The sequence below is a fragment of the Festucalex cinctus genome, chromosome 8, assembly GCF_051991245.1.
Source record: "Festucalex cinctus isolate MCC-2025b chromosome 8, RoL_Fcin_1.0, whole genome shotgun sequence".
NCBI classification, from domain to species: Eukaryota; Metazoa; Chordata; class Actinopteri; order Syngnathiformes; family Syngnathidae; genus Festucalex; species Festucalex cinctus.
The window spans coordinates 11,858,786-11,883,788 of record NC_135418.1 but is presented as its reverse complement, the minus strand read 5'-3'; the positions used below and the strand labels follow the sequence as shown (position 1 = coordinate 11,883,788).

Genomic DNA, 25,003 nt, shown 5'->3' with positions numbered 1-25,003 from the left:
CCGAGGAAGGGCGCCTGCGCCGGAAGAAAGCGCTCTCAGACGCCGATTGAGCCTGTGGAGGCACCTCCAAATGCAGGAGGTCCAAGGCATTGCGCAGGACAGCCCGTATAGAACTATCCCCCGCCTCACTGGACGAACTCTGAGCGGACGCTGGAGAGTTTGGTCCCAAAACCACAGACCCCGGGTCACGGTCGTCGTCATTAAAAAAGGAAGCCGAAGCTGCCAAGGAAATGGCGTCCTCCTCAGGAGGAAGCACTGGCATGGGCGGGGTGGATGGTCGCGGCATGGGCAGGGCAGGTGGTCCCGGCCCCCCCGTAAGTGTGGGAGGGTGACGGTCCTGCAGAAGAGATCTCACCTTTGCCAGCTCAGCCTGAAGGTGCCCAACCTCCGAAGCAAGTCGTCGCTGCGCCGCCCTTTTCCTGGGGGGGGCATGTACAGCAGAGGACACACCGAGACGTTTCCGGCGCCTCGGTTGGGAGGACGACAGATGACCCAGTGGACTGGGGTCACTGACACCAGGACTGCAGGCCCGGCCATCCCCGGCACGGTCAGAAACAAGACACCTCGGGCAGCGATCGTCCAGGACATCGGAGGCCTCAAAGAGGATACCACAGTCCACGCAGCAATGGGAGTCCTCCATTGTGAACACAAGGAGGCCCAAGCAGTGATGAGCGGAAAGCTGAGGGAAGGGGGCGCGAGCGCCACCTGCACAGCAGACCCACACCGAGCAGCCGACGCGTGGGTCGGGGCAAACAGTAAGCCGGTAAAGCAGCGATAAGCCGAGGGAAGGGGGCGCGAACGCCACCTGCACAGCAGACGCACACCGAGCAGCCGACGGAGGGCGGGGGCAGACAGCCAGTTGTCAATAGTAGCGATAAGCTGAGGGAAGGCGCGCGAACGCCACCTGCGCAGCAGACGCACACGGAGCGGCCGGCGGGCGGGAGGGGCAGACAGCAGTCGCGAAAGCGGCGACAAGCTGGGAGAAGGGGCGCGAACGCCACCTGCACAGCTCAAGCCAGGTGCGCACCGCAGGCGGGACACGCACAAAGTAAGTAAGACAAACAATCGAGCGAAAAGCGCGACGCCGTAAGCTGGGAGCGGGAACGCTGACGCTGCCCTCACCAGCAAAGGCACAAAAAAGAAAAGCAACAACCAAACGGCAACACCGTCGGAGAAAGCGGCGCTAATAAACTGAGAGAAGCGCTAACGCTGCCAAAGCCAGCGGAGGAAAAATTTAGGGTAGACCACGAGCCGTGGTAGCCAGGGCGCTAACGCGAGGCTAGCCACACAAAAAACTCAAAACACCGCAGTAAACGCGGAAATAAGACGACAAGTAGTCAATAACCTTACCCCACGGGAGGTTAGAATACGCGACCACGTCGGGTCACAAACGAAGGAAAGAAAAACACCGTCGCCGCAGCCTTTGGAGGGCGAACTACGCAGCTCCGACCGATCCGGTCACAAGGCTCCAAGCGGCGCGGTCAAGAGGATAAATACAAATCCCAATTCTTACACTCTTCGAAAATGTGTCGTATGCATACGCCACGCGAGAAGAAAAGAGGAAACGAACCTTGGGTGACACCGGAACTTATACCCTTCTAGGGTCACCCAGGGGTCACAGGTGACTAATTTGGTATGCATTACTCGAACTGCGCATGCGCGAAAGGAACATTCAGTGCTTAAAGCACCGCCTTCTGGCGGTCGGGAGGGACGAAATAGAACTACGGGCCAAAAAAGTTGCCTGGCGTGCCCCACATTTGTTTTATGTTCGGAAAGGATGACAGGAACGACTCTGTGACAGTACCACAAAAGGGCCGGCTGCTGGTTAGGGGTAGGTTACAAATCCACCGAAACGTTTCAATATTTTGCATGAATATCAAAAAATGATAGAAATAGCAGCACCGAACATTGTTGTTGTGAAAATTTGGTAATGCAGTTGTACAAGCGCATCAGAATGTTGGGGGCTGCATGATCACATGCTAACATGTTAAATTTCCGCTTGGGGGTATAATTACAAAACGAGAGAATGCAATTTCTGTGGAAATTGCGTGTGACTCCTGAAAGCTAAAGCTGATTGAAAATGCTCTGGAATTAATGTAGTAAGCTACTAATGAGTTGCTATTTTTTAACCTCTTGAGAAGTGTTCAGGGTTGAATGTGTAGAAGGTTATTTATTATGAAATAATATTTATTATTTTCTGAAATAATAATAATTGGGGAATGGGAATATTTTACAAAATGTCATGAATGAGTGGAATAATTGGCATGTTTTAAGCGAAATAAGAAATGTGGATGTAAGTAAATGTAAAAAAATAAATAAAAATAAATAAATAAATAACTCTTGAATTGGGGAGTTGTGAAAAGTGTGGAATTGGGGGAAAACTTGTAAATACTGGAATGTGGAAAATAATCCTTAAAATTACTCATCGATCTGAAGAGTTTGAATTTGACATGAGCGATTGACTTTTACACAGTGGATTGTGAAAACGTGCGCCCCTTGCGGTAGTAGTCATTAACGACACACTGTATTGTATTCCGGTGTTATGGCGACCACCGGCGCCAGCAGTGCTTCACTTCGGCGACTATTAAGTTGTGCATTCAGGTAAACGTGACCTCCCTTCAACTTACCGCAACACGGCCATTATTGATTTTGAGCTGTGTGTACGTGATATTATTGGTACAACACAAGCGCAGCTCTTTCCACCAAAATGCATCGCCTTAGCATTCAAATGAATTAGCGTCCTGATAGCTAACTCTCCAATACACACAACATCGCAAGCAAGCTCGGAATACGTACAAATGTTTGGAACTAAACATTACTTCCCGACAAGAGCACGCAAGCGAATGAATGTGTTATTAGCAATACATCCGAAAGTCTGAAGATGATAAGCGATTGTTACCTACAAGTTTGACAACACTCACTACAGAGTCAACGTCAGCGACTACTAGCTGTACTAAAGATTTAAAGTGCGACAAAAAGCCCCTCTTACGTGGGGTTTCTCCTTGTACTTGGGAATACATATTTTTTTCTCTCCCCGCACTAAAAGGGGGGCAATTTGTAATTCTAATATAGAATGTCAAATACAAAGTACCTTGGGGTGACTGGGGGAACAATTTCTGACAGCGGCTATCATTATTTGCTTATACTCCAAGTTATGATTACCCAAACAAAAGTCGGAAAGCTCTAACCAACCAGTACTTCCTGCAGCAGGCTGTTTCCTTATGTTGGACTCAGATCTGCTTGGAATGTACAGTAGTTCCCACACACTTGACATGCCCGCAAATTGTTCCATTGTGGTGTGAGTGTCATGCTCCTAACCAAACTTTACAGTCATCACTTTCTTCATTTTGACCTCAGGTTTCAGCAGCCCACATGCATAGCATTGCGATTCTTGCTACGCTGCTCTTGGCAGTGTTGGATATACTCTTTTCTGCTGCTGTGGTCACCAGTGAGAACAGCAACCGCAAGACATCATCACCGATTTTCAACTACAGCAGCATTCCCCTGCCGCCGGAGCACATACCTTACTTCCTGTACAACAGCAAGAAGGTCGCCAAGCAGTGCAGGCTTGACCCCCTCTGTCCTTTTCAAGTAAGATTTGTGCTTTGTCATAATAACTGTATTTTATCAAATACCAATTTCTCAATGTGTTGAAAAAAATGGTCTTGTAATGCTTTTTATTGTGCAAAATTTGTTCCGATGTTAACGATCATGGGAACAGTCGTGAATTCTGTTCATGCTCTTTATGCTTAAGTATTTTTTATTTATTTATTTATTTTTTTTAACAGAAGTTGGCCCTGTTGAATTTGTCATCCTGTTGGGGCTACGAGAAGAACTGTGATCCAGAGAACCGCTTCAGCTATCCCAATTGCGACAAAGCTGACTCTGGATGGTACTTATTTAATATTTCTAACAATTTCTTTAATTCCTTGTCCTTTGATGGAGCTATTGTGCTGTGGATTTGCTGAATTGTATATAAATGTTAACAATGTATGTACTGTTAGGGCAGATTCACTGGAGGCAGCCCAGGATCTTTTCTGGAAGCAGGCCGATTTTGGCTACGTCAAGGAGCGCCGCTCTGAGCTCAAAACACTTTGCAAGGCCAGCAAACTCGTAAGTCTTGCTCATTTCCTTAGTTCCCCCGTTGCCAGTGAGTCAACAGGAAAAAAAACAGCAGGAATGTTTAACTCTTTTACTGCCACACGTTATCAAAAAAAAAAAAACACCAGACGATTTCGAGCATTTTAACTAATCTTTCAAGTCAAACAGAATATTGTGTGCTTTTACTACAATTCCAACGTGGGTAAAAGATCACATTACATTCTTTCATTAGAAAAAAAAAAAAAGTATGTTTCTACCTTATTCCATTCTTTAGTAATCACAATTTGAGTGACTGTGCGAAAATTGAAAATATAAGAAGATTTTTGTGAAAAGATACATTTTCGCCACAGCAGTGACTTTGGCAGTGGCACTAATATTTTTTGTTTAGTGACGCTCTGTGAATTAGCTTTAATGTGACAAAGGCTTTGATCATTCATGTGATTCTTGAAAACGTTCTGTTTCATCAGATTTCAACAGATTCCGTCACATTTCATTGTAATTCCATACACCGGCAGCCCATTGAAAAGAGATACAATGCTGCCATCTGCTGGCCATAGTTAGTGGGTGTTTTTTGATTCGACAACCGATTGACCAGGTAGTGCTGCACTTAGACGTTGCACTTCCCATTGAATTAAAAACAAAACAAAACAAAAAAACACGTAGATGACGTCATTTAACGTCTATGGCAGCATACATTGTGATTTTATTCATCGTTATTAAATGTTTTTGGCAGTCAACACAGGATGAATAAGTAGTTCAGTCATAAGGTGAAAAGTAAAAATAATTTTACAGTATATTAATGTTGATTTTGAAAGATTTTTTCGCAATATTTTTCCAGGGGGACTCCTCTTTGCGATGCACTAGCCATGCAAGATTCTGTAGAGCAACTAGCCTTTACCTGGATTTGCGGAAACCACGTAGAAGTCATGAAAGGTCACTATTTTTTTAAATACCATGACTAAAAAGACAATCCACTGACTACAAGTCTCTTGTGGCTCACTCATGTTTATTCTCCAGGTACAAGGAGGACTTCATTCAGAAAGGTGAAATTGGTGGTCATTGTCGACTCAACAAGCAAGCGCTTGCTGCAGCGGGACAGCACAAGAGCCCATTACAGTCTTGGTGAGAGATTCATGTGACCGGCATTTTCTTAAGAAACAATATCTTGTCAATATCCTGCACCTTGCTCATGGTGCTGGCAGTTAAAAATGTTATAGGAACTTTTAAAATGACTTGGCATGCATGCAAGAGTCATGATGAGCTGAAGTGGGCTTTGTTGTAGTATAGATGACCACTTCCATGTTGATAAAGTCACTGCTGTGTTCAATCTTCCTTTACCAGCGCTTGTTGCATTGATGCTTTTGTAGGTATGCAGAGCTTCAGACGTTCACAGAGTTGGATTTTCATTCTGAATCCTGCGACATCATTATAGAAAAACCCACAGTTTTCATGAAACTGGATGCTGGTAAGACTTTGTTGCACTATTAAGCCAATTATTAATGTCAATAATCAAAACTTTGTAACACTCATTACACCTAGATAAATACAAATGAATATTTTCGATTTAGAGTATGTGCATTTTGAAGTGTGCGTGCTAACTTGCTGATGTAGAATATAACACCAGTATGGCACTTGATATTGTTTATTGTCATCAACAATTTCCCATTTCTCAGTCATGTGACAATAAATAATAATTTCTATTTTCGCCAGGAGTGAACATGTACCATCATTTCTGTGACTTTGTCAACCTCTACATATCCCAGCACATTAACAACTCCTTCAGCTCTGACATCAACATTGTAATGTGGGACACGGTAGGTGCCTGATTTATTTGTACAAGCCTTCATTTTTGCTGTCAATGTGTTATCAGTAACACATTAACGATAATATGAATACATTTTATTTGCAAGCACATTTTAAACCAATAAAGCACTTTTTATCATAAATGTTAAAAACAACATATAAAATATGAATAATTAGTAACCAGAACAGTGGCATGTACCAGTCTAAGATTGTTAATCTAACAGAATATAACAGATATAGTAGAGCTAAGGTTGTGGTAAAAATGAAATTGAAAATGCTATTTACTCTGGTGGAAGTTAATTCTAAGGCAAGGGGGCAGATTGACTCAAGTCACTAGATTATGGCTGCAATTAACTGTTCTTTTAGTATTGTCCAATTAATCAATGAATCGGATATACTTTTTTTTTCTTCTTTTTTTTTTAAACTTACATCCCTTTATTCAAGAACTGGAGATTATTATTTTATTACACAAATATTTTTTGTTCAGATTTAATTTATTCTTTTTGTTCTGTGTAATTTAACAGAGCTTTTATGAATATGGAGATTTGTTTAGTGAAACATGGAAGGCCTTCTCACAATCTGGTATCATTCACCTGAAGACCTATGATTCTAAAAGAGTAAGTTAAATCTTTATAAAGATCAATATTTTATAGGTGGCATTTTGGTAAAAAGCTAGCCAAATCCCAACAATAGAATGACCAAATGACAATGACATGTATTACTATATTTCATGCTTTCATAGGTATGTTTCAAAGATGCCTTTTTCTCCCTTCTCCCAAGAATGAGATATGGTCTCTTTTACAACACACCACTCGTAAGTTGCTCATTAAATATATTTGTGTATTTGTATGAATTATGACCTCAACTTACTACTGAATTTGATTCGGCTAAAAGGAGGCAGTACTTCTGTACCACATGAATGGAATTCATTCCGTTATGGACTGTACTGTACTGAAAATGAATTTTCTTACAAATATGAACATTAGTATTTGGCCATAAACAAAGCAGAGTGTGTAAATATATCTCTCTGATAGAGTGATTGGAAGATACTGTACTTCTTTGTTACAAAAAACATTCATAAAGTTTGGTTCTTTTATGACTTTATTATTGGCCCAAATCTAATGGGCCAAAAATATACATACAGCAACATGAATTAATAATTTTGGTGACTTAGAAAGTTTGTCAATTAAATGATTCTCATATCATTGCCTCTTAACTTCTTGTGTGTGATTATGAGTGACTGTGACATCTGTGAGGCCATTGAAATAGGGCTCATTGGATACCAATCAGGGCTGTGTATTGCCAACAACCTCACGATTCGATACGTATCGCGATACATATGTATCCCAATACATGATCTTTAAGATGATACGTATCCCAATATTGTACTTTTATTTACTTGCATTTTTATTAGAAGTTATATGTATACCTAAATGATATGTTTATTATGGCAAAAAAAAATTTTGTTAGCAGCTCTTCTGGTTTACCACCAAGCGGAATGACTGGTCTAAATGTGCACGCGCTGTAGAGTAAGGTGCAGCTTGGGAACACCGGGAAACTATCAATAGCTATGAGTAAAACTATCAAAGTATTAAAATTGCAGCTTTTTTTTTTTTTTTTTTTTTTTAAAGAAATATAGAAAAATTGGTACATTTAGAAACATGATTTTAGCGATTTGGGTAGTCCACTCAGCAAGTGGGAAATCATACAACCGTGTAAATATTTTTGAGCAGCCTACACTGTCATGCAAATTATTGTTACTGTATGTTTACAAATTTGTTTTAGTTTTTCTGAGGATGTTTTTGCATATTTTGCTTCTCCTGTCTATTCATTTCACGGATATCAATCTTAGACTGTTTTAATTATTTCCCAGGCAAACTTTGCAAAATGGACAAGAGAAAGCTTTCTGCTGAAAAATCACAATTTTTTTTCAATGTAATTATAACAGGCGTCAATTATTCACAGGTTTTCTACTGTCAATAAATTGAATTTACCTGTTGTATGCGATGGCAGATCTCCGATTGCTACAGTGAAGGGATGTTTCGGGCATTCTCCCAACATGTCCTCCATCGTCTGAACATACTGCAGAATGGACCCATGGTAAGAACCGAAGGATATAGTCAAACCAGATGTAAATGCTTTTACGAGGCTTAAAGGGAAATTCAAATTAAAAAACATTCTTTGCAGTCATATGTTCTGTGACCCCAATAGCCCAAACAGGATATTCTGATTAATGGAATAAGAATTTGACTAATCCAGCAGTAGAATACTACTTACCTCCACTAGCACAGCCATTGAATGCTCCAAGGGAACACTTTTTTTGCACCTAAATGACGAGCTGTGGCGAAACTAAGTGGTTAAAATTCCAAAATGTTCACATGGTATTTTTGTGGTGAGGATTCACTTGCTCTCAACACTGCAGTTCAAGTTTGATTTTTTTTTTTTTCATGGTCATGTGAAAATCTCTTTTTTTTAAGATTCCCTGAAAGCGTAGCATGCTCCATTACTTGTGTTAATGTTAATTCCAATACAGTAGGAGTTATCTACTGTAAAACAAAATGAGCTCAGTCTTGATAATGGGCCAACACTCTGGAGATGGTTCAGGATTGATTCAGTCTTAACAAACCAAATTGCAACCCATCACTGTGGAAAATGTCCAATCCTCAGCAGTAGAATACTACTCAGTGCAACACTTTAAAATCACACTTACATGTTACTGTGACTGCAGAAACATATTGTCTGGTCTTCCTAATGTCTCCCTGGTTACCAATGATTAAGATTCAATGTTCTCAGCGCCGTGGCCTGTGTTGGATTCCCAGTCAGGGAATGTGTGCTTTTTGATATCATCAATCATTACATCATGTCTTCTTTGTCACCTTCTCTGATAACAATGAGTATGTAATTCCCTCTGTTAATATTCTCATCCACCCCCGGGGCCCTGCTTTCCAACCACCTCAGTGACTTCGACCCCAGAGATAGGAGAGCCCACCTCAGGCTCTGCGTCCTCAAAGGAAGACTTGTCGGTGGAATTTAGGAGGTCTTCGAAGTATTCTCCCCACCGACTCACGACGTCCTGAGTCGAGGTCAGCAGCGCCCCATTCTCCACTATACACAGTGTTGATGGTGCACTGCTTTTCTCTCCCGAGATGGCGGATGGTGGACCAGAATTTCCTCGAAGCCATCCGGAAGTCGTTTTACATGGCCTGCACTCCTCCCATGTCCGAGTTTTTGCCAGCGGGTTCGAGGATTGCCGCCACAACAGGCACAGGCCACTTGACGGCCACAGCTCCGATTGTCTCAACAATGGAGGCGCAGAACATGGCCCACTCGGACTCAATGTCCCCAGCCTCCCCCGGGGACAAGGGAGAAGTTCTGCCGGAGGTGTGCGTTGAAACTCTTTCTGACCGGATTCCGCCAGACGTTCCCAGCAATCTCTCACAATACGTTTGGGTCTGCCAGGTCTGACCGGCATCTTCCCCCCACCATCGGAGCCAACACACCACCAGGTGGTGATCAGTTGACAGCTCCGCCCCTCTCTTCACCCGAATGTCCAAAACATGCGGCCGCAAATCCGATGACATGACTACAAAGTCGATCATCGAACTGCGGCTTAGGGTTTCCTGGCGCCAAGTGCACATAAGGACACCCTTATGTTTGAACATTGTGTTTGTTATGGACAATCCATGACGAGCACAGAAGTCCAATAACAAAACACCATTAAAATCCCTGAAACAGAATGAACTCTCACTCCATATATTTATATATTTACAGAATATGTACATCTTTGAGCAGCATTTTCAGCTTCATATATTGTGCGTTTTTTCTTCTTCTAAAAATGAACTCAAATATTTTTTAGGCGGGACGTGTTCGTGTTACCTTGCTTGCACGCAGCACAGAATACAGAAGAATAATAAACCAAAATGAGGTGAGTCGAGCTCTTTCCTCCTTCTCTTCTTTGTCTGTTTATTCGAGGCACATGTTCCTTTTCTCATCCATAAGATTTGGGGGTTAATTTTAAATGTATTCAATCATGCATTGCTGTTCATTTGTACAAAAGAAGCAAGGTCATTTGAGAATGGTATTTTTCTTTATTATGCAATACTTAGTGACCTTTTTTATGTTGAATTCCATCAATAATGCATATATCAAAATTAAATAAAAAGTAACAATAATGAAAAATCCCAAACTATTAAACCGTAGTAAGTAGGCTGTTGCCTAACTTGCCTGTTGACTTTTCCCAGATGTGTCAGATTTTGGGGTTGCATATGCATGAATGCATATTATACTTGAGAAATTATGATGTGTTGACGATCAATATTTGTTCTCACTCTTTAACTTATTCTTGTATTTTTATTGCAGCTTCTAAATGCTCTTAAAACAATGCCACAGCTGGAGGTCAGTGTGTTTGACTTCAAATATAAGTGAGTGAGTTTTTTTTTTTTTTTTTTTCTGGGATATGTATTTTCAACTGTGAATCTGATATATGCCTAACCTATTCCTACAATGTCTTTTTTTTAAACACAAGATGTCACCACAGAGCTACCAAAGATGACCGTAGCAGAATTGTATAGACTTTGTTTGGGTTTACATGCACCCTATCGTATTTGTATAAATGAATGTTGTACATGTCTTTAACATTTGACCAAAGATCTGTAAAGTTTTGCGGGGTTTTTTTTCGGCTTCAAACAATCATGCCATCAACCTCTTGCACGCTATGGCGGCATTCACAGGAAGTCATTGATCACATTTTTCGGGCTTGGTCATGTGACGTTTTGCATACATCGGATTGGTGACAGCGTTTTGTCAGTAAGGAAAGCCAAGGCATTGCTTTCTGTGACTCTTCAAGGAATGTTCCCTTCCTCGAGCAATTGAGGATCACCCACAACTCGGACATCTTCATCGGAATGCACGGGGCAGGACTTACGCATCTACTCTTCCTACCTGACTGGGCTGTGGTCTTTGAGTTGTAAGTGACCCCCTGTCTAGTTTTGAGTGTGACAAAATTGAAGACACAAGCAGTGATTGCAGGACTAATATTTAACAAGAAAGAGGCAGGCGGAGGATAGCAAGAGATAAAGGTTGCGCTTTTATCTCTCTCAGGTATAATTGTCAGGATGAGGGTTGCTATCGAGATTTGGCACGGCTGCGGGGCATTCGCTATATGACTTGGCAGAAAATGGACAAAGTGTACCCCCAGGATAAGGTAAGGGAAACTCCATTAATAACTCCAACATATGATCTAAACACATCCATGTATATTTGCCATACATATTGGTCTCATGAGCACACCAGTGTATAAGCCGCACCCATAAATACGTCTGAATTTATGAATATAAGCTGCTCTGCTTCATAAGCCATATATTGTTTACACGGGACCACGTAAAACTATTGGCGCAGGAAGTGTAATGCAATTTTGGTGGATTTGATCGAGGTCCAAGCAGACAGATTCTGATGTCCGCACAACATGTTTCCTTCATGAATGTGACAGCCGTATTCATAGATTATTTTCTTTATTGGTGTTTTTTTTTTTTTTTTTTTTTTTTTTTTTTAACATTGTGCTAAAATTGTGAAAAATCCAGTTTCTTCTCCACAATTCAGTTCCACTCTTGAGCAATTATCTTCAAACGTTTATACCATAATAGAAAAACCTGACAGCATCATTTCCCCCTCCCTCTCTGCATGAATGTCTTCCATAGGGTCACCACCCGACTCTTGGAGACCATCCCAAGTTCACCAACTACTCCTTTGACGTGGAGGAATTCATGCGCCTTGTGCAGGAGGCAACACTTTACATCACACAGCATCCCAAATGGCAGCGCTGTATCATGCGTGATGAGCTGTAGAGACTTAAATATCTCTGTGGCCCATCAAAGAATTTTCCACGTCCTGATGCCTGGTTTAATAAGTCATAATGAGTGAAATCTGTACACCAGGAGGCTCAGATGAGATATGAGCAGTTGACACATCTGAAGAACTACAGGTGTTGAGTTCTTCATTTCCTGTGTTACCACTGCTTCATTCCACACCGAGAAAGTTGACTAATGAGCAGCTTTTCCGGTGTCCCGAAACATGTGGCCTGTTGTTACTTTTGATTCATGAAGTCTTGATTTGAGTCTCCTCTGACGTTTACACCTGAGATTAAAAATACATCCACAACAAAACAGCATCATAGGAACAATTCTGAATTTTATCAGAATTCTCTTTTATCAGTTCAGTTGAACCCTTCTGTGCGAATTGCCACAAATTGTAAAAAATGAGCAAGTAATTGACACCCCAAAAAAAGGGGTTTTAATTGCCTATACATGCCACAAGATGGCAGCAAATGACTACTTTGGTCTAAATTAAGTTCTGGCCTCACGTCATTGTTTCTTGGCGCAGAGCTGGTGAGTTTGCCAATAAATCACAGTGGATAGGTTAAAAAAAACAAAAACAAACTGCCAATAGAATGCTGAACTACATACATATTTGCACTGTTTTATGTTCGTATGTAGTGTTCATTTCTTTACAGAAAACTACAAAATATTACGAAAAATTTATACAAAAATATTTTTCACCAGACGAAAACTTGACTGGAGTAAATACCCAAACTGGGAGTAAGTCACCATGGTAACAAAAACAAAACCTTTGGTGATGGTTATTTATAATGTAACATCAAACCAACGGGTATAATGTTCCAACAGTAACAACTGAAGTGAATGCAAATGAATGCTGGCTACCTTACTAGCTTGTATTCACTTACACGAGTTGGGCAACTGGTTTCACTTGAATTGTTTGTTTTGTTAAAGCAGACAGAAGTATCACAAATCACCTGGGCAGTTACACATTGATGCAAATTAAAAACTAAAATGAACTAGTCAAAACCAATTCATCTAAGTTGAAATAAAACAATACACCATTTTCGTCTAAAACTAGACAAATAAAATTACTTTTTTTTTTTGACTAAAAGGCTAAAATACTTGACTAAAAAATGGGATAAGGTTGACTAAATGATAAACTAACAAGTGCAATTGAAACTGGGATCAACCTGAGACTAACTTTCAACAAAGCTGGAAAAAATGAGTGTAGTGTCATCTGCCTCGACACAAATATAAATACTGGAAAATATTTGTAAAAGTATTTGTTTTAAATGATGAGCGTTATGGAAAATGGATGGTTGGAAAATGTGACACTCCAGTCCCAATTTAGTCAGCCAAGTGTTTAAATGTATCAGACTCTTAATTGGTTTGTGTGTGTGTGTTTATTTTCTGTTTAGATCTTTTTCGTTGATAGGCTGTAAATACTGAGAATCAGGATCTTTTTGCACTTGGTCTCCTTTAGCTATTGAAACTATAAGTGCTGTTAGTCCCACATGGAAGTAGCACAATTTTCTTGCAGTCTACTGCAATCAATAAGACCCTATGAGGATGGTGTTTTGCTTGACCTTGCCATTGTATTTTATCAAAGAAGTCGGCCTAATGGTAAACTGTGGAACCGTTTGCCGGACTGAAGTTTTATAGTGGGGTACAAAATGCAATATTTTCATTAAAAACATTTTCAAAGCAGACTAATGTTCCCTGTTGCCTCTGTTGATCGTATGAGACATCAAAGATTTACTTCATCCTCATTAAATCAATCATCTTTTTGAAGTGTGACCTTGGATGGGGAAACAAGCTGAACTTTCTTTCCTGACAGTTTTTGCTGATGCCAGGCATCCCTTTGCGGCTTTCATTATTTTACTGAGTGTCGGTTTAAGGAGGAAAAGTACTTTTTGCAAAAGGGCACTAGTTCAGTTTTTTACTGTCACCGTAATAAATCTGCATGACCTCAAAAAAAAAAAAAAAACTACCTCAGTTATCAGTGATGCATACTAGCCACATGGGGGCAGTACAACCACATAGATGAATCCAAATCCTCCCCTTGCGCGATGATAAACCCCAGTAGTATGCATGCTAAAAAAAATAATGAGTTCACACACATTTCACAGGTCACAGGGCAATAATGTTTGCCCAATTTTGTCATCTCTAATTCACCGCAAGTTTGGTGCCAGGCTGCAGCCTGCCCTCGGAGGATGTTGTGTCTGAACTTTGGTTGTATTGACAACCTCTCCGTGGATGGGACACTATTTATGGCCCTACTCGGGTTACTGCCAGCGACCTCGTGAAGAGTGAAGAATCACTATTCAGGGTGGGAATCAAACGCAGAGGAACCAACGTGTCTGCACTCATTAACCCTTGTGGCTCCTTCAAATCGTTAACTCGTTTTTTTTTTAGCTTATATACTGACAAATTTGAACTTTTCAGGCGTTGGTCCTGATAATAACGTTCACATTTGTTTCCTTTCCACCCTCCCCTCACATTTGTTGTTGATTGTGCCTGGAGTTCTCACGAATCCCTCATCAAACAGTTTAATGATCTTATTTCAAACACCTTGAAGACTCAATGAATTGGAATGAATTGCAAACCGATGGGCAAATCGATTTCCTTTCCAAGCCTCCTAGATTATATTTAAAAAATGTATAGAGGGTGATTAACAAAAGAATGTTGATTGAGGTGAGGTTGTAGTCCTCCCTCTAGTCAACAACAGTTAACCTGCAACTCTCCCTTTGGGTGAAAATTGTTCGATTGTAGGAGTGTTGAAATAGAGGCTATATCCTTGATTCATGACACAATGGGGGGCCCTCAGCATCTGCTCTTTCCTGACCAACCTTGTAGGCCTACCCCGATTAAATGAATACCGAGCATGTATAGCAAACTGATGGTTTCACAGCTGGTTTTATAATGAGATTTTAAAAAGGAATCATGTTTTGTTAAGTGCACAAAATGTGGTTTTCTCTAGCTCACCTTTCCTGGAGAACAAGATACGTGATATCGTCTGTCCGTCCCTTCTGATCGCCATTACGCCATTGTGTTGAAAACACAATTCAGTGTAGTTGCGTAATGCTGTGGCATTTTGTTCCCTTTTCTCAAAGTTTTCCACAGTTGAAATTCTTGTGTCTCCTCCCTGGATGTGACTGTTTCTTTGACATGCAGGCACAAAGGAGAGAGGCTCAGTGACAGGACAATCTGGTGCTATCCGTGGTGCTGAAATTCAATTTATTTGGAATCTTGTAAACAAAGCAGCATCTGTGTCTAATCTCTGAGCTCAGTTTAAACATGTACACATACTGCATGACGTCAGCACTTTTTAAAGTTCAAATTCATTCTGTTACCTCTAAAGTCATGTATGCATGCGCCGCAAAAAGACACTGATCCGGGACCAAGCAGTTCTGCCAATATAGATGTATGAGATTGGATACTCGTCACCTTCGGTCGTTAGCACGCATCGACCTGCGCTCGGTCTTAAAGGCCCGCATATACAACACCCTGTAATCAATCGGCATCAACACGCGAGAATATTCCCGCGGATGGGATAATTGTTCAGCAAGTCTCTTGGTGCTGAAACAAAGAGGCGGCCATCATTAAATCCTGTTCAAGGGGTGTGGGAGGGTGGTTTATATTTACACCATTTACATTCTAGTATTGATATCCACGCAGCATGTGCATGGAACGTGATCCAAGTTGGGAAGGAAGTGAGGTAGGGAATGATGGGATGATAATGGGGAGAGGTTAGATGAAGACAACAAGGCTCTCTTTAGTTTAGGACTTTTTTTGCTCCCTCTAGTGGTACACAAAAGAATCACTGCCAAAGCAGAGTTCAGTTGTACTTTGATAACACTTTTTTTTCACACCGATATCGATATGAGTACTCAACTCTTGAGTAGTCATCGATATCGATACCAGTACTTTTGATACATAACCCGGCCCCCGATCCCCCCCAAAAAATAAATAAATAAATAAAAATCTTAATATAGCATTTTTCCTTAGCATTGAATGAAATTAATGGCAAATTTATGTTCTTTTAAGTTCTAATTTCTAGTACCTGATCATAAAATGGCCACAAGGGGCCTGCCAATATTGGTAATATTGGCCACCATTGTGTGTATCGATACCTTGAAATAAGGCCAGGTATCGGCCCTATACTGGCGCCTAGTATCGATATTCGCTCAGCCCTAATTTTAACTTCATTACCAATTAAAAAAAAATGTAAAAATGCAATAATTAAAGAAATATAAAATAAATGAATATGTATATTAATTAATTGATTAATAATACATATATTTACATAAAAACATTCTCCACATTTTAGAGACTTCACTTATCCTACAAGCATATTTTTTAGAATGTGGAACGAATTTGCCTAATTTTTATGAACCGTTTGTTTTTAAACATTCATTCATAATTTTATTAACTTGTATATGTAATATGTGCATTTGACCTGTATTTAAGTCTAGTGTTAATGTTTAAATTGTCTTCTTATTAAACATACTTTTTGTCGAATTCAGTCTACTGGCGATATATGTTTTCGAACCACAGTTTTACTGAGGGCGAGTACCGATTCCAGAGATCGACAGTACCAGTATCGGCCACCCTGTTTTGGCGTTTTATGATCAAGAACTCAAAATTTAAAATTCTATGAATTGACGTCAATATCATCCAATTGTGAAGGAAATGTTATTTTGGGATGTATGCGTCTTTCTTTAAAATTATCTCTTTTTTTTTTTTTTTATGTATTAACAGGACTGGTGGTATCGGTACTATATTGGTATGGGTGAGTACTGGAAAAGTGATATTGAACATAAATCTTTTTTTCTTTTAAGCATGCATTTTAGAGGCATCAAATTCCTCCCTCGACATTTACTGTATAGTGCCGATTGTTCCACCCCCACCCCTGACACACACACACCCTCTATCTACTACTTCTTCTTGCAAACTCCATGACATCAGCGGGCAAAAAGGGGGTTGGGTGGGAATAGAGGGGGTGTACATGCTGGTGAACTGGGCGGGCGCTGATGCACGTGTTCTGAATGGAAAGGACGGAGCACGCATCTCACTTCTCATGACCAATCGATCCCCGCATGGCCGGGTGGAGCGAAAGGAGCGCAACTCTCGCCACTTGCTCCACTGTACCGCCATCACTCTTCTCGGCGGCTCCACCGGGCTGTCACAAAGCCACTCAAACTTCTGCGGAGAGTTTGTTTGGCAACAAAACGCCACACACCAGCGCAAGACAAGTTTGAAGTGGTTGTGTACGCTTTTATTTTGGGTGACTTTCTCCTCATTGTGATGTTGAGATGGGACTTTGCGAATTGGTGACATTTGGAGCACGTTGCTGTTCCAAGAAGTCACGGGTGTCCGAACCGGCTGCAGATGCCCGCTGCTCTGCTCGAGCTTCCTTTTCCTCTGATTCGCTGCGTTTGGGTTCTCCTGGAAGCGGAGCGGAATCACCGAAGAAAGGATTGTGAGGAAAACACAGTAGAGTTTGAAGCAGAAAGTCTCTCCTGGATAAACCTACTTTGCTGCTGTCATGATTTCCACTTTATAAATTTGGGTAAGTTTATTCATTGTATTTATTTCAGTAAAAATGTGAAAATTCTTAAAGATGATAAAGCCGAGTGCAGACTGATTCGCTCACATTTACTTAGCCTACTTATTCTCAGCCGAATATGCGTTTGTGTACGCGCAGTTATGGTGAATTATTGTAACAAATAAATAATAATAAACACGTCCGCGCAATTCCCGTGCGTAAAAGCCCACCAGTGCGACTCGATTGAATCGCGCGTGTGTAGCGGGCTTGGGGGCGAGATGAATGCGGTGCGTCCTCGCCACCCATCTGAAATAAACGATCGGCAAGGAAGGAAGGAGTTCGTGAGGCTGATGATCCGCAGAGTGGGCTCGACTCGACATGCCTCGAGCTGGGCTGTTGGGGATGGAGATGATGCCAAGGACGATCTTGAGCATATGGGAGCCGAATGAGGGTCTGTTGGAATGAAGGCGTGTTGCAGAACGCAAGGATCCACATTCTATTGGACAGAAATGCACGCACTCAGCTGGTGCTCTCTCACCCTCTTTCTCTCTCTCTCTTCTTCTCAATGCATGCTAATGTGCGCGGTAATCGTGTTTTAATTGTTAGACCCCCTCCCCATTCCCTGCCTATATCTCTGCTGTCCTGCTGCTAGCCTCTGCAATTTGTACTGTATTGAGAGCGAGTAATTATTCCCCCCATTGTCTCAACCGTGCTTACTCCACGGAGAGCGGTGTCATTACTGGGGCAGGTGGTGGTGAGGGGTGGCCTTGGGGTGGAGAAGAGGATGGAGAGGATCGGTCCAGGGACCTAATTCTCATTGACAGGCACATTAACACGGGAGCAGCACTCTTAATCCTGGGGAGATTACACTATCCAACCCTGTCACACACACACACACCACACCTGTAGTAAGAGGAGCTCCTTCACTTTTGTGGGCCCTTCTCCATTTCTCCTATGTTGCACTATAGACTCAGTTACTTTTCTCTCCTGTACATGACAGCGAAAACCAGGATAGACACAGAGCCCTGCTGCAATCGCAAAATGACACGAGTAGCTATTTGACTTTTTTGCTAGTACTCGAGATGTCAGATGGTGGCAAATGACTACTTTTGTACAAACAAAACTCTTCAACTCACTTTAAATCATATCCTTGGCACCAAGATGCCGCCAAATGGCGCACAAAAACAGCAAGTAGGTGAGTTTTAAGTGGGGGGACAAAAAACAAATCGTATATAAATATATATATATATATATATATATATATATATATATATATATATATATATATATATATGCGGTACAGTGGTTGAGTGGTCAGCACATCCGCCTCCCAGTACTGAGGACTTGGATTTGAGTCCAGGCTCCCGCCTTCCTGGGTGGAGTTTGCATGTTCTCCCCGTGCCTGCATGGGGCTTCTCCAGTCACTCCGGTCTCCTCCCACATTCGTGTACCCCGCCTACTGCCCATAGCCTGGGATAGGCTGCAGCACCCCCCGTGACCCTTGTGAGGAATAAGCAGTCAAGAAAAAAATAAAAAATAAAATATATATATATGTATATATATGATAGGGGTGTCAGGCGATTACAATTTTTAATCGTGATTAATCACATGACTTCAGTAGTTCACTCACAATTAATCGCAAATGTTATATCTGTTCTAGATGTAAAATAAAACGTACATTAATTTTTCTTTTCTTTAATTTTCATACTCTTGTTTACATAAAAGTTGATAAAAAATGCTAAACTAATGAAATTACTCTATCAATGACTAAAATAGGCAGCAATATTTCTATTAGTCATTGATAGAGTAATTTCATAATTCATAAAACTGAGTTAAAATTAAAAAGATGTACTGTTCTGTAAAAAAAACAAACAAGTGTGATATTGATTTGTGTTGGTCATTTTTCTGCCACTAGATGGCATAATTGCATTTGTAAGACATTGGTGACAGGTCAGTGCCCTTTTTCTTTTCATATTAAGAGATATCTAATTTTTAACGTGAAGTAACTTGCAAAATTCTGCACATTTTTAAAATTGTAGAACACTTAACCCCAGTTTCCACAAATATATGCATTATTATTCAAATTTATTACAGCTACATTTTTACGTGGACGTGTGGCGTGTTGCGACTGGAATTCCCCCAATAAAGGCGTTCCAAATAAGTGGTGGTCATTAATCATTTGTTAAAAAAAACGCGTTAACGTATATATATATATATATATATATATATATATATATATATATATATATATATATATATATATATATATATATATATATATATATATATATATATATATATATATATATATATATATATATATATATATATATATATATATATATATATATATATATATATATATATATATATATATATATATATATATATCAGGCATCGGGCCAAAACCTCGTAAGTGACAATTTGACAAATTTTTTGGGACAGCTTGCTATCCTCTGGGTCTTTTGGTGCTACATGTCTCAACAGCCTCCTGATCTACTTACCCGAGCGAGGGCTGTTCTGTTAAGGATGACTGCCTGGGAATGAGCGCGTTGTGTGCACTTGTGCTTGTGCATGAGGAGTCAGGGCAAGGCAGCAGCAGGGAGGGCATGGGAGGTGAGAGAAATGAGCTGGAGAGACTAAAATAAGCTTTGCATGAGGCATGTGATGGCATGTACAGTACAGAGAGACAAACAATGGGTACGTGAGATGATGATCATGTGTGTGTGTGTGTGTGTGAGATGCTGTGGGGGATGTTCGATGAATTAGGGTGCCGGCAGCGTGACAGATTGGAGATCACCTCGTACCCCGAGACGCACATACACACTGACTGAGATGAACGGATGCTTCCTGACTGAGAGGAGATGTTGAAGAAATGGGGAACAGAACGGAGGCGTTCTTTCATGAAAGATGGAGATAGGACTCCCATTTGTTCATAGCGGCATCCCTTAGTGTTCATTTCTTTCGAGCACTTCCAGGTTGTGTTGAGTCAGTATGTGGTCAGGCCTTCGCTCATCCTTGTGAAATGTACTCCAGAGGAGCAGCATTCCTGTGCCCACACAAGGAGATGCCATGTAATAGAGGAAGAAGTGATCTTAATCAATGGCCTTGCGCTCATGTGAGTGCGTGTTTTCTACCGCAACCACAAAGACCTTTACGAGACAGAGGTCATGACTCCTGAGGGTAGAAAGGCCAAAGTTCAGTCATTGCTTTGGCAGGCAATAAAGACCACACGTTCTACTCTGGTGACAAGCTCGGGTTTATTTCACAAAGCGTGAAACAGATGAATCTGACTCCAGGAAGTTACTGTTTGACAATGTTTTGGATGATTAAAAATCATTAGTCTACAGAAGCCTGGAACTGCCAATGTGGACTAAACCTTTTTGACTGGCAAGTACATTCGAACATACTTGCAAATACGCTCGAACGTACTTGTAGGCTAAATGCTACAAACCTTGCATATTTTCCATACAGCCACAAGTCAATGCACCGTTGCATTAATGTTTAAAGGAAAAAATGAACTTAAATCATGCATGGCAGACAAGTTACAAATTAACTTACAACTTAATTATCAAACATACAGGGTGTTCCAAAATGTTTGACCCCATTTCGTAGGCCAATAATTTTGACAATTTTCGTTAGATTAACCTCAAATTTTCACAGCTTGTGTAGAAACGTTTCAAGTTTTTGTGTGTAACATTTGGCATTTCTATCTTTTCAGGTTAAGAAATGCTGTTCACTTCAACAGAAAAGGCATTTTGCGTGTTAGAGTATGCTCGGGCTCAGTCACCGAAGACAGTGCAGCGTGCCTTCCTCACAAATTTTGCAAAGAAGGCACCATCTACAAAATAAATTAGGACTTGGTACCAAAAATTTCAAGAAAAGTGCCCTTTTTGGCACGAGCTCGCATACCGACTCGACGTGTGCAGAGTCACAGGCGGCGCTCATATTGAACATTTATGAAAATCTGTCATAGAACCAACAAATAATTGTACTTTTGTTTGTAAATTTAACCAATAAAACTTATGACCTTCAACATAAAGTGTATTTAGTTTCATTAAGATCCATCAAGCAGTTTCCGAGATATGGGCATTTAGAATGGGGTCAACCATTTTGGAACACCTTGTATTGGTATAATGTGTATCAAATGCTTAAAAATAGCTTCTTTTTTATTTCACTTGCATATGCGCAAGTAATACCATGTGGAATTATGAGAAAGTATGCTATGTCTGTAGCATTTAGTCTACAAGTATGTTCAAACTTACTCAAGAGTATTTTCAAACATAGTGAGAATATTCAAACGTAATTGCCAGTCAAAAATGTTTACTCCACATTAGCAGTTCTATGCTTCCATATTAGTACGGATGTAACAATATTGGCAATATCGTGATATCCCAATATTAAAATTGCCACAATATCCTCATTGTCATGTCATGATATTAAAAGCAGCACATCTGTTAAAAAAAAGGTGAGGTTGTATTCAATTTTTGCAGTTCTAGTGCCCTCTGGTGGTTAGCTTATTAGTGCAGTTTAATTTTACTTAGGATGTTTTGGCCACTGTGTCTGCATTTTGACTGCTCTGATTTTAATGATAATGAGGGGAGCCGCTCCGAATATCCAGGAGTCGGCTACGTTTCATCCTACACAAACGCATAACTGCACAAAATGCAACTGCTCTAGTCAAGCACAATAGCTAAAGTAAGAAAACACCAACCGTGCACACATTTACACTGCCCTTTGCGCTGGTTAATGGAATATAGAATGAAATAGAAAATAGGGTTAATAGGTCAACAAATATATTCATAATATCGAGTCTAGGCTTCGGCCTTCGTGGGTGGAGTTTGCATGTTCTCCCCGTGCCCGCGTGGGTCTTCTCCGGGTACTCCGGTCTCCTCCCACATTCCAAAGACAGGTGTGCTTGTGAGTGTGGATGGTTGTTTGTCTCTGTGTGCCCTGCGATTGGCTGGCAACCAGTTCAGGGTGTACCTACTTCCCGAAGCTGGCTGGGATAGGCTCCAGCACCCCCACAACCTTTATGAGGATTAAGCAGTTTAGAAAATGGATGGACGGATGTATTCATAGTACCCCTCACAATGTGTGTATTTCATGAGAATAAATGAACACATTGCATTTCAACAGAATAACTCATTCCAAAAGAACATTTTATCAAGTGGCACAATTGAATCGGGACCAGTTTGATTTGGCCCTTCTGTGCGTGTGTCTCCATTGTTTCAGTCATGCAGACTGGCTTTGGCTTTGCAACCCTTCACTTTGCCATTGTCTCTTCAGCTCAGGGTGACTTTTCAAGGCAAAGCGTATTACATGACCTGGTTTCCCCCCAAAAGCGACAACGTCAAAATGATTTCTATTTCCATGGATGTTTTTTTTTTTTTTTTTTTTTTTTTTAAAGACTGAAAGCACTGTAATTTGCATGCCAAGCCAGGACCTGTTGGTTTGATTTGTTTAAATATTGCGTCTCTACTGGTCACAGTAGATAGCAGGAAAAGTAAAAGTGTACTTTGGCTGGAAGAGCGTTATCAATAGGCACAAGAAAGTACAGCTATAATTCAAATTACATATTTATAATATTTAAAAAACAACTAAACCACATATTCAGTTAGTGCTGTGAAAACATCCCTGTGGGATGTTCTCAGAGCTCACCAAAAAAGGTTAAACCTTTCAAGGGGACAACTGGAAAATTCAAACGTTTAGTATGTCAGCATCACATTTCTGAGGTTCTGAGTAGTGGATTCACTGTTTGTTGTTGTCCCTTTGCTTTGTTCCACATTCCAAAAACATGTCTGTGGGGTTATGTGGAAACGCCAAACTCTCTACGTTGCCCATAGTTGTCAATGTGAGTGTGAAGGCTTGTTTGTCTACAGTATATGTGACCTGCATCAGTCAGCTCGGGGCGAACCACTACTGTTCAGTACAGTTGGAGGAAGATCGAAACAGGAAACTCTGTTTTTAAAGCTTACCTATGACCTAATTGAGGACAAATGGTGCAGTATATATAAACTATGAATGGATGAGAACTAGAGGTGTGCAAAATTTCCGATTCTTAGATTATTCACGATTCGGCCGTGGAACAATCGAGAACGATTCACAAACGTCCAAATTCCGATTATATAAATATGCCAAGGGAAGCGAAACTAAAGTGAACCGGAGCGAAAAGTACGCGGAACTGAAACGCAGTAGCGCGCGCGGTCTTCGGGACGCTTTTGGGACGGACCGAGAGTACACATCCACAACTCACGCCTCGAGATTCAAAACAACAACAAGCATGGCTGAGCTGACCAACCCACCTCTTCGTCAGATCAGACCTGCTCCGAAAAGGCAAACAACTTCAGGCGGAAGTATCAGCTAGCTGGCTGCAGTGCGTCGGTTAGCGTTCTACAGGGCGCCGCGCAGTGATACGAACGAACGAACAGAAAAGTAGTGGCTGGCGGTAATGGCGTCTGACTTTATTCAGAAAAGAGTATTGTGGTGTAAATGTATCACGCTTTTGAAAACAAATAGTTTTTAGAAGAAAAACGCTTTATTTCCGAGACCCCAGCCAGCTTGGTGGACTATTTTCCTCTCGTCCAACGCCGAAGTCAGTGCTGATCGCACACACGGGAGGTGAGGATCAAATTGAGATTCATGTTAAAAAAGCCGAACGATCCCATTAATGTTTACACGTTCATGTTTACACAAGTTAAAAAGCAGAAAAGCACTTGAGTTTTTTTTTTTTTTGTACCTCTGAGAAACTTTAATGTTTACATGTTCATCTTTACACAACTTAAAAAGCAGGAAAGCACTTTTTTTTTTTTTTAGGCATTTGTATTGAAGTAGTAGTTCACATTGTCTTTCATTTATACCTCAGTGCACTTTTGAGTGGATAAAAATAATATATTTTTGCTCAATGCTATGTTTTATTCTGTTGAAGACTGAATATACTTAAAAGCTGTTGTTACAGAATGAGGACTTGAGTATTTTATTTACTGTTTTGAACTGTTAACTTGATACTGAAATAGTAGTTTATTTAGGCCTGAGAGGACTTTTGTACTATTTTTGTAACTAATGTACGAAACATTAAAAGCACCAAAATACATTGTTTTTTTCTGCTGCCTGGGGGGGAAATCAATAATCGTTTTATAATCGAATCGTAGCCTCTGAATCGTAATCGCAATCGAATCGTGAGGTGCCCCAAGATTCCCACCTCTAATGAGAACTGTCATTGTATATAATTAATAAAAATGAGTTTAAACTTAATTTTCTTTTCTGCAAGAAATCACTTCAACCCCTAACAAATGGGCTTATCATTGAACATTAAACATCAATAATCATGGCCCAAAATGTGCATTATGAAAGGAACTTACAGCCATTGCTTTCTGAAGGAGTAAAACACAGAGTGAAAGAGGATTGAGACATTCAATATTCAGCAAGAATGAGCCAGAGCTTTCCTGTTTCCATCTTCCTCCAACTGTATGCAGTTCTGAAGAGTTGTGCTTCTTGCCGAAGTGGGGGAAAGTGGAATTACATTCAAAAACAGCAACAACAGCAAGCTCAAGGCTGTCTAACTAATTTTAATTCAGGGGCCGCTTCCACCTAAAGTTGGTCTCAAAAGGGGTGGATCAGTTTGTCTATGGCCTAATATGGTACAAAGAATAACAGGTCAAAATATTTTCTGTTTTTTGGGTGCAAATAATTACAACTTGAATCTGAAAATATTGCT

At 40.7% G+C, this 25,003-nt stretch overlaps 2 protein-coding genes across 2 annotated transcripts in view; both read left to right on the top strand.

Moving 5' to 3' along the window:
- Positions 1-2,513: 2,513 nt before the first annotated feature.
- On the top strand, positions 2,514-13,447 carry eogt (EGF domain-specific O-linked N-acetylglucosamine (GlcNAc) transferase). Its single transcript, XM_077530674.1, has 16 exons — positions 2,514-2,601; positions 3,358-3,591; positions 3,789-3,892; positions 4,005-4,113; positions 4,940-5,034; positions 5,119-5,223; positions 5,469-5,566; positions 5,812-5,915; positions 6,429-6,521; positions 6,647-6,718; positions 7,918-8,004; positions 9,761-9,829; positions 10,264-10,325; positions 10,751-10,870; positions 11,005-11,107; positions 11,601-13,447. The coding sequence occupies exons 2-16, from the start codon at positions 3,373-3,375 to the stop codon at positions 11,745-11,747; spliced, it is 1,587 nt and encodes a 528-aa protein (XP_077386800.1). The 5' UTR covers positions 2,514-2,601; positions 3,358-3,372; the 3' UTR covers positions 11,748-13,447.
- A 3,367-nt stretch (positions 13,448-16,814) lies between these two features.
- Positions 16,815-25,003, top strand: part of tafa4b (TAFA chemokine like family member 4b) — a 53,064-nt gene continuing 44,875 nt past the window's right edge. The window contains exon 1 of the mRNA XM_077530739.1: positions 16,815-17,310. The gene's annotated coding sequence lies outside the window, so the exon portion shown is untranslated. The remainder of the gene's footprint in view (positions 17,311-25,003) is intronic.

What these genes read in the sequence shown, in the direction of transcription:
- eogt (XM_077530674.1), top strand. Translation starts at nt 3,373, where the DNA reads ATGCATAGCATTGCGATTCTTGCTACGCTGCTCTTGGCAGTGTTGGAT. An exon ending in CCACGTAGAAGTCATGAAAG is followed by an intron (nt 5,035 to 5,118) that starts GTCACTATTTTT and finishes TTTATTCTCCAG; the next exon opens with GTACAAGGAGGACTTCATTC. An exon ending in AGACCTATGATTCTAAAAGA is followed by an intron (nt 6,522 to 6,646) that starts GTAAGTTAAATC and finishes ATGCTTTCATAG; the next exon opens with GTATGTTTCAAAGATGCCTT.